This window comes from Watersipora subatra, chromosome 8, assembly GCF_963576615.1.
Source record: "Watersipora subatra chromosome 8, tzWatSuba1.1, whole genome shotgun sequence".
Lineage (NCBI taxonomy): Eukaryota > Metazoa > Bryozoa > Gymnolaemata > Cheilostomatida > Watersiporidae > Watersipora > Watersipora subatra.
In genome coordinates, this window is record NC_088715.1 from 64,062,268 (window position 1) to 64,077,352 (window position 15,085).

Genomic DNA, 15,085 nt, shown 5'->3' on the forward strand with positions numbered 1-15,085 from the left:
ATAACCATTGACAGAATCCGGCAACAGCTGATATCTTCCCGTTATTCTAGCTGCAGAGCTTCAGCGTGAGAGCATACAAGAATCCTGGGCTAAAACATTTCATGCGTATGACATAGTACAATTTTGGTTTTAAAATGGTCGAATTAGCTATAATATATTATAATATTATATTATAATGTATTACTCCATAAAAGGGCTATAACAATTAATAAAACACAGATAGGCTTGAATTTAACATTCATATGATTTGCCTTGAAGGAAGGTTTCTTCCTGCAGTCTTTTACCTTATCTATATGTGTATATATATAATACACATATAGATGTCTATATATAATATATACACAGAGAAACAGGAAACATGAGAACAATACCAAGCATTGTCATTACATGACAGAAGTATGCTACTATTATGTGTGTATATAATTATATATATAATATATATATACACACATATTTAATAAATAAATAAACATGTACATATGCACAATAAATAAAGATAATGTATTTATTGTGCAGCCCATAATCATTTGTATAGAAAAAGTGTTTTATATACGGTGCCACAAAAATAAATAAAAAGGTCTTTTACCATAACAATTTTAATCCTGAAGAAAGCAACTTATTTTAATAATTTTGAATTTTGTTTATTTAATAAGTAATGACTCCACCATTGTTCCTACATAAAAACAAATCAATTGGTATAAGTTACTTACCTGCGGTCTACCTGCAGACACTAATACTAGTTGATAGGATGATTATTAGTAGCCCTCCTTTATTCTGCTGCCATAACTCACTTCTAAGGTTTTCCTGCTGGGTGTCAGCGACGTCATGTTATAACTTGATGCGCTACTGATTTGAACACTACAGAGCAGCAGGACTAAAACTTGTTCAAACATCAATTATATATGTGTTATATATATATAATATATATATATGTGTTATATATATAATATATATTATATATATAACACATACATATAATATATATAATATATATATTATATATATAACACATATATACATAATATATATATATAATATATATATTATATATATAACACATATATATATATTATATATAACACATATACATATACATGTATATATCTATATTATGTATGTAATGTTTCTAAACATACTGGAAAGTCACAGCTATTATTTTTCCAAGAAGCGGCTTATATGTTTAGTAGATGTTAGTATGTCTGATGCAATGTTCCTGTTAAGTATTTGAGCGTTATGTTCCCAGCAGTACATTTTTGTGTTTCCTTCCATTAGACAGTGTTACCTCAGTACCAGAACTTGAACTTACCGCCGCTCAAGTTATTCTGAATCTACAGACATGCTTGTTCATCTAGACCACATGCTAGTTTGCTTTTCTTTAATGAAATGACAGTCTGACTGTGAATCAAGCGCTAGCTACAAACCTAGGTTGGCTGTCTGACACATAATACTGGCTCTTGGTTGCGAACATTTAAATTGCACACTGCTCAGGTTTTCTAAAACTCAGCGCCAGTTAAACTATACCTTGTAGCTATTTCTTAGACAGTACAAAGCTGTTGGAGACAGAATGGTGAATGCTGACTTCGCTGTTAACCATAGAATGGTGAATGGCGAATGCTGACTTCACTGTTAACCATAGATATGAAGCATGAAGTTGACCTTGACCTTGAACCCCTACCACGTTCTGCTCAGTTTTATTATAATATTTTTATTATCATTTCATCTTTAATATATATTATATAAATAATTAAGTAAATAGTTTGCTATTTATATATATTTTATGAATAACTGAATAAATAGTTTGCTATTGCAATCACCCAACTCAATAAATGAATACAAAGCAACATAAAGTTCGTATGACAAGAAATCAGGGCTCATTATTGGGACTTTTCTCAGCAAAGTGGATAAGTTACCTATAAGTTATGTTATGATATACATATAATATAATAAAATATATACAATCACGTGATGCCGGATTACACAATCAGACCACTAGAAGCACATGTACTAACTATAACTCCTTTGTGTAGCTGACTTGCTGTGTTAATTTTTCCCAGACTGTTGTCTCGTCCTTCTTTTCATAACAAGCTCTTTTTGCCAAGGAGGTAATTCTGGCTTGTTCAACTGCTCTCCTTTCTGCTAAAATGGTGATTATAAACATGTTTTCTTAGACATTTTTACAACCAGCTGCATTTAGTCATGATATTATTTTTCAGTGTAAATGCTTTCATAATCATGAGATGCAAATAGAGCAACACGCACCAGTACTACATACATGTATGTACAACAATTAGCATCCAAAGAATATTACAATGAAACACTATCACTTGAATTCTCAAAGAGTTGTCTAACCCTAGCATGAGAAGACAATTTCTAATAAATATCTGTGCAAGTTTTGCATGAAAAGGGAGGCATAATGCTGAGGCTTTAGTTGTATTCTTGATAAAACCAAATCTTAAGTGCTAAAAACTGCATTTATACTTCAATATTTTTTTTCTTCGCCAAGTAGATTATCAACTTTGTCAGTACCTGATTGCTACTAGTAACAGTTGAAACGAGTCTTTTCTCTCTTCGCCTCTCTGAAATCTCTCGCATCCACTCAGGAACACAGGCTCGTCTCTCTTGCTCTATTCTCTCAAACTCTTTTCTTTTTCTTATTTCTTCCTCCTTTTTCTACAAATAACAGGTTGTACTACTGCACATAGTAAACTAGACTGACACCATATAGCAAGTTCTCATTCTACTACTACTGCATTAGTTTGTGAAATATTATGATAACAAGTTACTTGAAAGCCTTGGAGATGGAGCAATGAAAGTTTAAAACAGTCTGCTATAAAATGCATAGATGGCAGCATAGTACTAATTGCAAGGAGAGTACAAGATAGTAGACAATTGCTGGATGGAATTGAATGGTATAATGAGACAAACAGGCAGCAGGAAATGAAACACATACGGGCTCACAGCAGTATTTGAGAGGCCTTTTTCAAAAAGTGAGTTGGTAGGAAAATATCTCTCAGAAGTGTGTTACAACTGTGAACAAAAACTATTACAAAAATTATCATTTTTATTACAAAAAGAGAGCAAAGCAGGATGCAAATCCTTTACATTTAAATTTACTTTTATTTAACATACACAACATTTACTATTCTAACCTTAAAATGAAAGCGTTTGTTTACTTCTGTGTGTGCTAGAAGTAAGTCCATGCTATATATACCTATGTACATACATATTTACATGTGTTATACCTGGACATACGATGAACAAACCAACAAACACTTGGATATATATATTTAGACTGTGATTTGTTTCAAAAAGGACAAGAAACCAAAAGCTTGGTGTCATTTTAATGCTCACAATTTTCTGTTTTTCTTATTTTACTAGTTTTTAAAAACAATCCTTTGGCTGTCGCTAAATGTAACTGTTACATGTAAATATTTTTTACTAAATGCTATTTTGAAAAACAAATATTTCAACTGTCAAAAATGACAGAATCTCTACTGCTAGAAAACTAGAAACGTCAAACATTTAAGAAAACTTCAACAAATTTAACACAATAGCTTAAAAGAAAGAGTTACCATCTATCAACTTTTGCTGACGTTTTATAAATACTGAGCAAATCTCATCACCTGCATTATGCAATTATGAAAAATAAATTTTTATTCTCAAATAACATCACAGAAAAGTGTACATTTTAAAGATTAAAATGGTGTAAAACTTTATTTTATTTCAGTTGGCTATATTGGGCTGATTGAGTTTTATAGTTCAAGTGAACGGAAATTATGAACATTATTGCGTAGTCTTATACGTTTGCCCTGTGTTTAGCAGCCTGAGTTGAGATATGAAGCATAAGATTATCACTAGAGGTTTCATGAATATTTTAAGTTTGCTATAATAACATAAACAATAGAATTCATCTAGTACTAGCTTTAGTTAGTAGTAAATTTTTAATTCAGCATTAGACTACTAACCAGCAATAGAGATCATATTTAAAGGTTGACGTCTGCAGACTGTTATTGAGACAACACAGACTCATAGGGTTTTAATTTATTGTCTAGTCAAAGGGTTTTCGTTAAAATTGTTTTCGTCTGCAATAAACTCAGTCAAGAGGGCCATAAGCTATTTTATGATGAAAAAATGGAAGTGTTAAAAAACTTTGCGCCAAATCATTATCATCCTTAGAATATGCAAATGTTTTGGCCTGTCTTGGTAATTAAAGGTTGCTCAAAACAAATATGGATAGCAATAAGGAAACTGCATATTCAGTGATTTTTAATCTACTAGAGCATGCCCTGGGCCCCCAGTTGCCCAACCCTGGACTAGAGCATGCCCTGGGCCCCCAGTTGCCCAACCCTGGACTAGAGCATGCCCTGGGCCCCCAGTTGCCCAACCCTGGACTAGAGCATGCCCTGGGCCCCCAGTTGCCCACCCCTGGACTAGAGCATGCTAAGATTTTCTTTTGCTCTAGTAACTATCTACTCAATAGCCAAAGTAAAAGTATACCCTAACAAGTGGGTAGAAAAAATGTGGAGTCACCTTTCCCTACCATATAGAGATGCACCACTTGACAATTCTTCTTCTGCAATTCAGAAACTCTCCATGTTGGAATATCAGGGGTGATGTTGGTAAGACCTGTACGACATACAGAACTCAGATAAATTACTAAATGTATTAAAATTTCTCTGATCTCTAAGCATTCCCCCGCAAAATGAAATACTAGATAATACTAGCTCTTTTATATATAATTAGTCAGGCACTAAGCAGAAAGTCAGTAGCTGTGCTTGGATAGTAAACACTAACATATTCAAAAACTTGTGAAATCTTTGTTTTTACTTTAAATAATGTATGACACTTGGTGTCCATGTGAAAAGAGGCTTTTTAAGAGACCCCCTCGAAATGAGCTGTCATCTGGTTAGTTTTAAGCGGGTGCACAACTGATGAGCAGCTTTATGTGAGAAAAGATAAGTGATGGGCACTGCTGCCATTTGCTTTACAAGGTGACTTTGCCCGACGAACACATGCAATTTTCATTTCAAATCATATTTGATGCGATAGACCAAATCGTTCTCAGCTGAAAGTAGTAGCAAAGATACAGAAGATACAGCAACATATTAGCTATATTTACTACTATTAATAGAGATATAGCCAATGTCAGATGCTACGATAGAGACATAGCCAATGTCAGATGCTACGATAGAGACATAGCTAATGTCAGATGCTACGATAGAGATATAGCTAATGTCAGATGCTACGATAGAAATATAGCTATTGTCAGATGCTACGATAGAGACATAGCTAATGTCAGATGCTACGATAGAGACATAGCTAATGTCAGATGCTACGATAGAGATATAGCTAATGTCAGATGCTACGATAGAAATATAGCTAATGTCAGATGCTACGAGAGAGACAAAGCTAATGTCAGATGCTACGATAGAGACATAGCTAATGTCAGATGCTATGATAGAGACATAGCTAATGTCAGATGCTACGATAGAGACGTAGCTAATGTCAGATGCTACGAGAGAGACAAAGCTAATGTCAGATGCTACGAGAGACAAAGCTAATGTCAGATGCTACGATAGAGACATAGCTAATGTCAGATGCTATGATAGAGACATAGCTAATGTCAGTTGCTAGGATAGAGACATAGCTAATGTCAGATACTACGATAGAGACATAGCTAATGTCAGATGCTACGATAGAGACATAGCTAATGTCAGATGCTACGATAGAGACATAGCTAATGTCAGATGCTACGATAGAGACATAGCTAATGTGAGATGCTATGATAGAGACATAGCTAATGTCAGATACTACGATAGAGACATAGCTAATGTCAGATGCTACGATAGAGACATAGCTAATGTCTCGATATAGCTAATAGGTAAGAACATGAATTTATTAATGATTACGAATTGAGTGGATCAAGTTGTTAATGATTACGAATTGAGTTGATCAAGTTGTTAATGATTACGATTTGAGCGGATCAAGTTGTTAATGATTACGATTTGAGTGGATCAAGTTGTTAATGATTACGACTTGAGTGGATCAAGTTGTTAATGATTACGATTTGAGTGGATCAAGTTGTTAATGATTACGATTTGAGTGGATCAAGTTGTTAATGATTACGATTTGAGTCGATCAAGTTGTTAATGATTACGATTTGAGTCGATCAAGTTGTTCATGCCGAAGAGATATTAGAAGGTGGGCAAAGTGTCTTGTAAATGTAAAATTCTCTAAGCAAGGTTCTGCTTTCCGGCATGGCTTGAGCGCATTTGGTAGAAAATAGTAATAGCAGCAGGTGTTGACAGTTGGCAGCAGGTATTGACAGTTGGCAGCAGCTGTTGACAATTCTGATGCTGCATAGTTGCTGACTAAAATTGCTAAAGTATTTGGTACAAAATAGAAATTCATTTGGGTGGTCAAGTTAAACAATTAGGATATCCTACAATAAATTTCGATAGACGTCTGCCCACCTGGAATCGTTGTGTAATACTCCCAAAATGGAGCAACATTGGGACCAAAAAGTCCATATCGGGCACACGACTTGGAGGAGTCCATTTCTTTTCTTGAGGTAGACGCTCGACGACTCGAAACTCTCCCACTAGGGTGTATTTCTTCTATTCGCTCGTAGTTGTGTCTTCTCATGCGGTTAGGGGATACGGAAGAAGATCGGCCTTGCGATGGAGCTAAGAGAACTATCGGGAGGTATGACGGAGTCCCACTCACAAGTCTCGAGCTCTTAGGCCGAGCGCAGGCAACAAACTCACTTGGATTTGGTAGTAAATATGAGGTTTTTATTTTTACAGGTGATCTCCTCTCTTTGCTCCTGCTTCTAGTCTCATTCGACCTGTATCGATTCACACAGGACATCATCATTCACACAGGACCTGTATCGATTCACACAGGACATCATCATTTACACAGATTTTCACAGCATGAGCAAATATCTTCTTGTTAAATATATTTATCATATATAACATATTTGGAGCTTTTATAAAAGTTTATGAAAAATCTGGTAATAAGATATAGCTCTTGATATTTCCAGAAGCGATGTGCTTAGACAGTTAGTCGACCACTAATGACCACCAGTACCCATAAAACATTTTTGATCTTCAAAAATGCTCCATCTGAAACGCAATTGTGCTGGTGCCTAAATCTACAGCAATGACATACCTATTTAAAGTCTTCACCAATCCTTTCTATGCTACTGGCTGTTGCTGCCTGTTGCCTGTTGTCACCTGTTTACACTTATCAAATTCACAGACTAAATCTTTGTAAATTACCTTATGTTCAGTTGCTCAGCACCAACTTGTCTACGACCTTCTGGTATTGTTAGATCTCCTGTTCTGGTTGTGCAGTCACTGTAACGGCTTGAAGTAAATTTCTTCATACTAGATTGAAAAAAGGAAACATATTGAAGTCTTCAAACAGCAAGTTACTGATGTTAATAGCAGATATATTTGTTGCGGTTTTATTGAGTCATTTCACTGGCTGTTTACAGGCAGTTGATTAAGGTAAAAAGGGCCATTCAAGCAATGGACCTAGCAAGGGCTCTACGGTCACACAGTGTGGACCAGCGGGTGAGACCTATATATGACTCATGACATTCCAGGCCAACACAAGGCAAAGGTAATCAAGTGCATAGCTAGAGATATTGGGCAGACAACTCTGGTAAGTAGTGGAGCACTTGCCAAATGAGAAAATAAGATTCAATGAAGATTAGTGGGTTCCAAGAATAGAGCAGAAAAAGTTGAACAACTTTCATGTTATGACTGGCTTGGTAACTACAGTTGTTTTCTAAATATTTTTATTTACTTGGCAGCCTCAAAGTCAGGGCTGCTAGACAATGGTTTTCTGCTTTCTTACCGAAAAGCTACAAACTAACCAATAGAAGAGCTTAGCAGAGATTTTACCGGTCAACATTTCTGTGTTAGTTAACAGCGTTTCACATTCTCTAGAATAATTTATATAAGGAAAGAAAAGTTTGGTGTAGGTAGATTTGAGAAGGGAAGTCGGAAGTTTTTTGCAGGTGATGGGTGCGGTAAATCCGTGTGTGTAAGCCGCCACCATGTATAGGTCGCAACTCAAATTTTTAAAGGTATTTTTTATTTATAGGTATATAGCGTGTATTAGCCTCACTCGCTGATTTTCTATTCATTTAATAAACTTACTTTAACCCATGTGAGTTAATTGCCAAGTTCACCATCTCTATTTCTCATCATACACATGTGTTGGCTGAAAAAGTGACTATCGACCAGTGAGTGTTCTCACCTTTGTGGAGAAAGTGTTATGCCTTCAGCAAGCCACAGTAAACAAGTACAAGTACAAAACTAACCTACACCTTTTGTCACCGTGAACGGCCAAATATGATGTCGCATTTAAATTTAAGTTGTGAATTTACGTTTGGAAACTAGGGTGCCAACTAAAATGCTGCCGCAGTTTTTTTACATCAATGAAAGGTGACCTGATGAATGGAATCAAGCGCCAAAGATATCACCTGACAGCCCTTGAGATGTCGCATGACAGCACTAAAGATGTCACATGACGGCACTAAAGATGTCACATGACAGCACTAGATATGTCACATGACAGCATTAGAGATGTCACATGACATTACTAGAGATGTCACATGACAGCACTAGAGATGTCACATGACAGTGCTACAGATGTCACATGACAGTGACCACCACTAATGACCTCATTGCATGAGCACAAGTACCGGATATTTCCTGAAGTTTTATTGTTGAATAATTTATTTTTAGCTTTTGCTCATTCTAAAAAGTACCTTAACCCTAAACAGAGTAAAAAGTTTACAAATATAATTTTTAGACTGTTTATACAAGCCGCACCCCAAACTTTAAAATAAAACTCTAGGTTTATGGGTGCGGAGTATACATGAAGATTTACGGTGTATTGAAAAATGAACCTCAGTAAACTCACAGAATTCTCTGGTAAATTGGTTATGTTACACCTCAAATCTCTCATCAAATAATTTTCATTTTGTTTTATTTTTCCATAACCCATTAATTTAACAAAGATGCAGTGACTAACTGATAACAGGCACAGCAGTCAAAGACTGCCATCAACTAGTAAGAGAATATGAACGAATTGGTTTACCTGTTTAGATGCGTAGTCCTCCTCTGAGGCAGTGCTGATACCTGTTTATCTGTCCGTGCTTAATACATCTGCTGTCGGACAATCCTCCCGTGACCTTCTATTGAACTGTCAAGAGAATATGCAGTGATATAATGAATAGAAGAGGTGAAAGCAGATGTTCCTAAGATAACCTGCTATTTGATGTCACAAAAGCCTTAACTTCAATCTGACACTCTTGAGGCTAACACATCAGATGAGTATCAAAATATCAGTTGTTAAACAACCTATGCACTTCAAATTGCAACTTTTTTGACATAATAGATTTTTTTTATTTCTGATGATTCAGTTATAAGTTCCTGACTGTTCAACTTGAAACTTTGTTTCATCGCATTTGTTAGGCTTACTTCTAGAGTTCTTGTTCAATTCAAAGAGTTCTATGGACTCAATGATTCAAGGAATAAATTCGGTCTATAAATATCACGAGACAATAATTCTTAATTTTTATGATATATTATACGTTATTAATCATAGGCTTTATAATTGATAGGTATAGTGCAACCTAGTTTATTTTATAGCTCGTTAGATTTCAAAATATTCAACCTTGGACATGATAGCAAATTCAGTCGATGGCGCCTTCCACTGCTGCCTTTGTTTCTATCTGTTCACAATCTCCTATGAGCCTTTCCAACGGGTTATCAAGTCTTCACTGTAACACCAAATAGAGGTTACATAATAAACTTGTACTATATATATTGTATAATATATGTGGTTCATGAATAAAATAAAAATAGATAGTCACAGAATATTGTTCAGCGTTTAGGATTTGTCACAGCAACACTTTATAGCAACTGTGTTTAAATGACAAATAGATAGAAAGACATATAGATGAAAAGATCACGAAGGAGGGAGGTTTTTTAAAACAAAAGGGAAAAAGTGGGACAAAAAATTAAAAAAAAGTGTTGAGAATGAAAAAAGTTGGAGATTGTAGGGAAAGCATAAGTGAGCAGTAGTGTAAGTCTAGGGAAAAGATAAGATAGGAGAGAGGAAAGAAGAATAAGTAGATGAAAGCGAGAAGAAGACTAGGGATGATAAGGGGGTGGTAAAAAAGGGTGGAAATAGAGAAAGGGAGTAAAGAAGAAAAGTAGAGAGAGCATGGGAAAGGGAGGAAAAGAGAAGGACAAGGAAAAGAGAAACGATGGTGGAGAAAGAAATGGAAAGAGAGAGAAGTAGTGCAAGTGAAAAGGGAGGAGAAAGCAGGAAGAAGAACGGCTAAAAGGAAATGGCAGCTCTGCCAGTTAGAGTACTAGGCGCATTGACAAAGTGATTACACAGACTGGTAATGTTGGGGTTGCCCACCCAAATAAGTTGAACTTGCAAAGTTGCCGACTTACAAGGTTTAAAAATGTTTAAATAGAAGAAACTAATAATTCTTACATCAAATCTACAAACAGTTGAAACCAGTAGACGCTATAAGATATTACTCAGCATTTCTAATTAAGTGCTACGAAAACCTTCATCAGCGAGCTGATTGGAGAGATGAAAAAGAAAGCAAAGTTTCAATCCTAACCTATTTCATCACAGATAGTATCTATTATTCTAACTTGTCAATAGAGAGCTCCATGCAGGTTCTAAAGGCTTGTCGTATTCCCTTTGTGATTAGCTGGCAGCTTTCGTAGCTTCTCAGGTAATTAAATCTATTTGTGGAGATGAGAGGCAGCAGTGATTATTAAACCAGCCGTAGAAAGTCTCTTGAGAGCTTTAGTCATGGCACTCAAATTGCTTTGCAAGGTTATTGCATGGCTTAGTTCTAAAAATGTACCTGATAAACTCATCACAACCAGCGAGCCTGTTATTTCACAAATGATTTCTAAATATAGTCTGAAATGTTGACCCCAGTTTAGAAATACCCTTCTCTCTATTTTAATAGGCAGCATTATAAAACACATAATATATAACCAGTAGAATAACCGCCGATTAAATTATAAAAATATGGTATCACATATTTTAAAATTCTTCAATTGTTTTTATTAAACTATTTGACGAACTAATTAAACTCGTCTACGATCATAGCCCTATTAACTATACTGTATATTTAGTAGGTCTATGTCTACGGTACTTAAAGAAACTGAGTGACAGAGTGAGAACTCGGTGACGTACGTACCAAACCATTAAGTGTACATATTCCTTGGAAAGAGACTATAGAAAAAAATTAACAAAAACTACTTCCAAGTTTGATTTTGCATTTAGTTTTATTTCTCAAGAAAGTAACCAGCTATGACCGCTTTACATAATGTTGTTTTATAAGCAATTGCTGGCTATTCAAAATAATGAATCAAATAGCGACTTTTTAGCGTGGAATACGTGTGATGCTGGGCTAGCAGTATTAATGTCTTGAGTTAATATTCTCATGATCTGGGCTAGCACTAATAATATATAAAAGGCAACCTGTGCAGTTACGTTGAATTACTGAAAAAGTGTAGCTGCCTTATCGTAAACTAATGACAATGTAAATGCTCACACCAAAGGGAGTAATAATGTTGCAGAGTTAAAAAATATATATTATATATATATATTATATATATATATATTATATATATATTATATATATATTATATTTTCAACTGAAAGAATTAATATAGTCTACGTATGTTCATACAAGCTGTGATACAAGCTGCGAAGTTGAACTTTGGGCGGAGGGAATATAACACGTCTGCCATATAAACAGATGATGTTAAAATTTGCTAATGAACAATATGATGGAACTATGTTCATACTGCAGAGTTCACCTGAGAGATTAGGTGTGTCTTGTAGCACTCATCTTGTGATATATTGAAGAGCCTGAGGTTTCATATTGTGGGCACTCGCACCATAGACACTCGCATAAGAAGTTGTATATTGTCAGTACTATGTAAAGTTGTACCATTTTACATAGAGGTAGAACTGTAGAACTTTTTATAACTAAGTTTGTTGTCATAGATATGCATACTATTTTCACAGAGCTATTATTTGTCCACTTTTTTGTTTAAACAACACTCATATCAATCCTCAAGCTTTTTACATATTTTATGCATTCAGTTCCAACATTACCATATTAGTTAAGCTATTCATTAGCTTTTTAGTTAGGCTTTAGTTTCTTTGTGTTACTCTCTTTTATGTTGCTGTTGCACACTGCTTTTTAGTTAGTTTACTCGCTGTGGTACCTTGTGGAAAACATGTTGTAAAATATGACTATTGATTAGCACAATAAAGATTGCTCATATATATAACTCAGGTTAAGTTTGAGAGTACATCTTGCGTATATGTTACTTTAGACCTGTATAAAGTGATGGTGGGAGAGCGCTCTCACTAAACAAATGTACATACCATAACACCTTAGTGTAAAACCAAATTCGTTACGTCTACTTAAATCAAGGACAACAGTCATAAAAACACAGTCCTCCTTTGCATTTGGTTTATTACTAAAATTATGGCCAAATAATAGTTGATGGTAGTCTTTGACTGCTTTGCCTGTTACTAGTTAGTCACTACATCTTTGTTAAATTAATGGGTTATGGAAAAAGTAAAACAAAATAAAAATTATTTGATGGAAGACTTAGGATACAACATACCCATTTTACCAGAAAATTCTGTGAGTACATTTTTCAATACATCGTAAATCCCCATGTATAATCCGCACCTATAAACCTAAAGTTTTATTTAAAATTTGGAGTGCGGCTTGTATAGACAGTCTAAAAATTATCGCTGTAAACTTCATAGAATGCCATTTAAAATGATGAAAGCACCCAAGAAACAGATAGATACCGAGGTTCATTGCAGCAGGCGGCAACTATTAAGCTACCGGGTTTGAGAAAGTAGCTAGGAATCGTACAATCAGTTCCAGTTCGATACCTAGGCAAGAAATCTAATCGCGAAAAGTACAGTGTGGCAGCATTTTATGTAATAGTGGTTCATCATTATTGCTATTGTATGAGGAGTACTTGGTGATTTGTTCACCCTTATAAATTCACTAAGCCTACAATTATTTTGGTGGTCCAGTAGAGTTTGTAACATCAGCTAGCACAAAGCAATTTTGAGCTATATTACACTACCTGAAACAATATACATGTATATATTCAACTTACTTTATCTTCTAGCTCGCATTGTTCACGGTAACGTGGTTGCACCCCGTTACGCGGTGTTAAAGCGGTTTCTGACCTATGTTCACTCTTCTATCGACTTCATTTTGCTACCTAATCTTGATAAAATTCTACCGGAATCTATTAGTATAAAACTTTTTTAACCATACTCGAAACCATTTCTCACCTCAGTGGTTTATTGGCCTCCCAATCTTTCTGTTACATGATCAGACACATTTGAAAATTATATAGCAGATTGTAAAGACACCTGTAATGACCTTATTATCCTAGGTGACCTTAATATAAATCTAAATGCACCCAATATTAAACTTTATATTTTAAAACAACTGGATCTGGTTCAGTTAGTCCAACAAAACACTCGAGTCCAGAAAAAAATCTCATTTACTTATTGACCACATATACACAACAAAATCAGATAACATTCATCAATCAGGTGTACTCAGACTGGTATGACTGATCATTATCTAATTTTTGTACCTCCCCCAAGTTCGCCTCAACTACAGGCCCTAAACACGTCAAAAACTAACATGTTTTGCCTGGAAAAGCTTCTCAACTCGAGCTTTTTAAGAAGAATTGAAAAGAGCTGTCTGGCTATAGACTTGTCACATTCATTTACTTCTCTGAACTCAATTATCTTGCATCACTTAAAGATCGAGTCCTCAACTATTTCTCCTGGTCAGATCGAGTCCTCAACTATTTCTCCTGGTCAGATCGAGTCCTCAACTATTTCTCCTGGTCAGATCGAGTCCTCAACTCTTCCTCCTGGTCAGATCGAGTCCTCAACTCTTCCTCCTGGTCAGATCGAGTCCTCAACTCTTCCTCCTGGTCAGATCGAGTCCTCAACTATTACTCCTGGTCAGATCGAGTCCTCAACTATTTCTCCTGGTCAGATCGAGTCCTCAACTCTTCCTCCTGGTCAGATCGAGTCCTCAACTCTTCCTCCTGGTCAGATCGAGTCCTCAACTCTTCCTCCTGGTCAGATCGAGTCCTCAACTATTACTCCTGGTCAGATCGAGTCCTCAACTATTTCTCCTGGTCAGATCGAGTCCTCAACTCTTCCTCCTGGTCAGATCGAGTCCTCAACTCTTCCTCCTGGTCAGATCGAGTCCTCAACTCTTCCTCCTGGTCAGATCGAGTCCTCAACTATTACTCCTGGTCAGATCGAGTCCTCAACTATTTCTCCTGGTCAGATCGAGTCCTCAACTATTTCTCCTGGTCAGATCGAGTCCTCAACTCTTTCTCCTGGTCAGATCGAGTCCTCAACTATTTCTCCTGGTCAGATCGAGTCCTCAACTATTTCTCCTGGTCAGATCGAGTCCTCAACTATTACTCCTGGTCAGATCGAGTCCTCAACTATTACTCCTGGTCAGATCGAGTCCTCAACTCTTCCTCCTGGTCAGATCGAGTCCTCAACTATTTCTCCTGGTCAGATCGAGTCCTCAACTATTTCTCCTGGTCAGATCGAGTCCTCAACTATTACTCCTGGTCAGATCGAGTCCTCAACTATTTCTCCTGGTCAGATCGAGTCCTCAACTCTTCCTCCTGGTCAGATCGAGTCCTCAACTATTTCTCCTGGTCAGATCGAGTCCTCAACTCTTCCTCCTGGTCAGATCGAGTCCTCAACTATTTCTCCTGGTCAGATCGAGTCCTCAACTCTTCCTCCTGGTCAGATCGAGTCCTCAACTATTTCTCCTGGTCAGATCGAGTCCTCAACTATTTCTCCTGGTCAGATCGAGTCCTCAACTATTTCTCCTGGTCAGACAGCGAAATTCTGAAAAATATGGAAAAGAGAGGTAAACTTACAAGCACTTTTGGAACGAATATAAAAAACAGGGAAATTACACGGCAAATCT

At 36.1% G+C, this 15,085-nt stretch overlaps 2 protein-coding genes across 2 annotated transcripts; one reads left to right on the forward strand and one right to left on the reverse strand.

Annotated features, from left to right (window-relative positions):
• Window positions 1-1,753: 1,753 nt before the first annotated feature.
• Window positions 1,754-7,390, reverse strand: LOC137402837 (uncharacterized). The gene is made up of 5 exons (XM_068089346.1): window positions 7,284-7,390; window positions 6,474-6,847; window positions 4,541-4,626; window positions 2,527-2,670; window positions 1,754-2,136 (listed from the first exon to the last, which is right to left on the reverse strand). Exons 1-5 carry the CDS (start codon window positions 7,388-7,390, stop codon window positions 2,041-2,043), a joined length of 807 nt encoding a protein of 268 aa, XP_067945447.1. The 3' UTR covers window positions 1,754-2,040.
• Window positions 7,391-7,593: 203 nt separating this feature from the next.
• On the forward strand, window positions 7,594-15,007 carry LOC137402838 (glutamine-rich protein 2-like). Its single transcript, XM_068089347.1, has 2 exons — window positions 7,594-7,671; window positions 13,883-15,007. Exons 1-2 carry the CDS (start codon window positions 7,594-7,596, stop codon window positions 15,005-15,007), a joined length of 1,203 nt encoding a protein of 400 aa, XP_067945448.1.
• The last annotated feature ends 78 nt before the right edge of the window (window positions 15,008-15,085 follow it).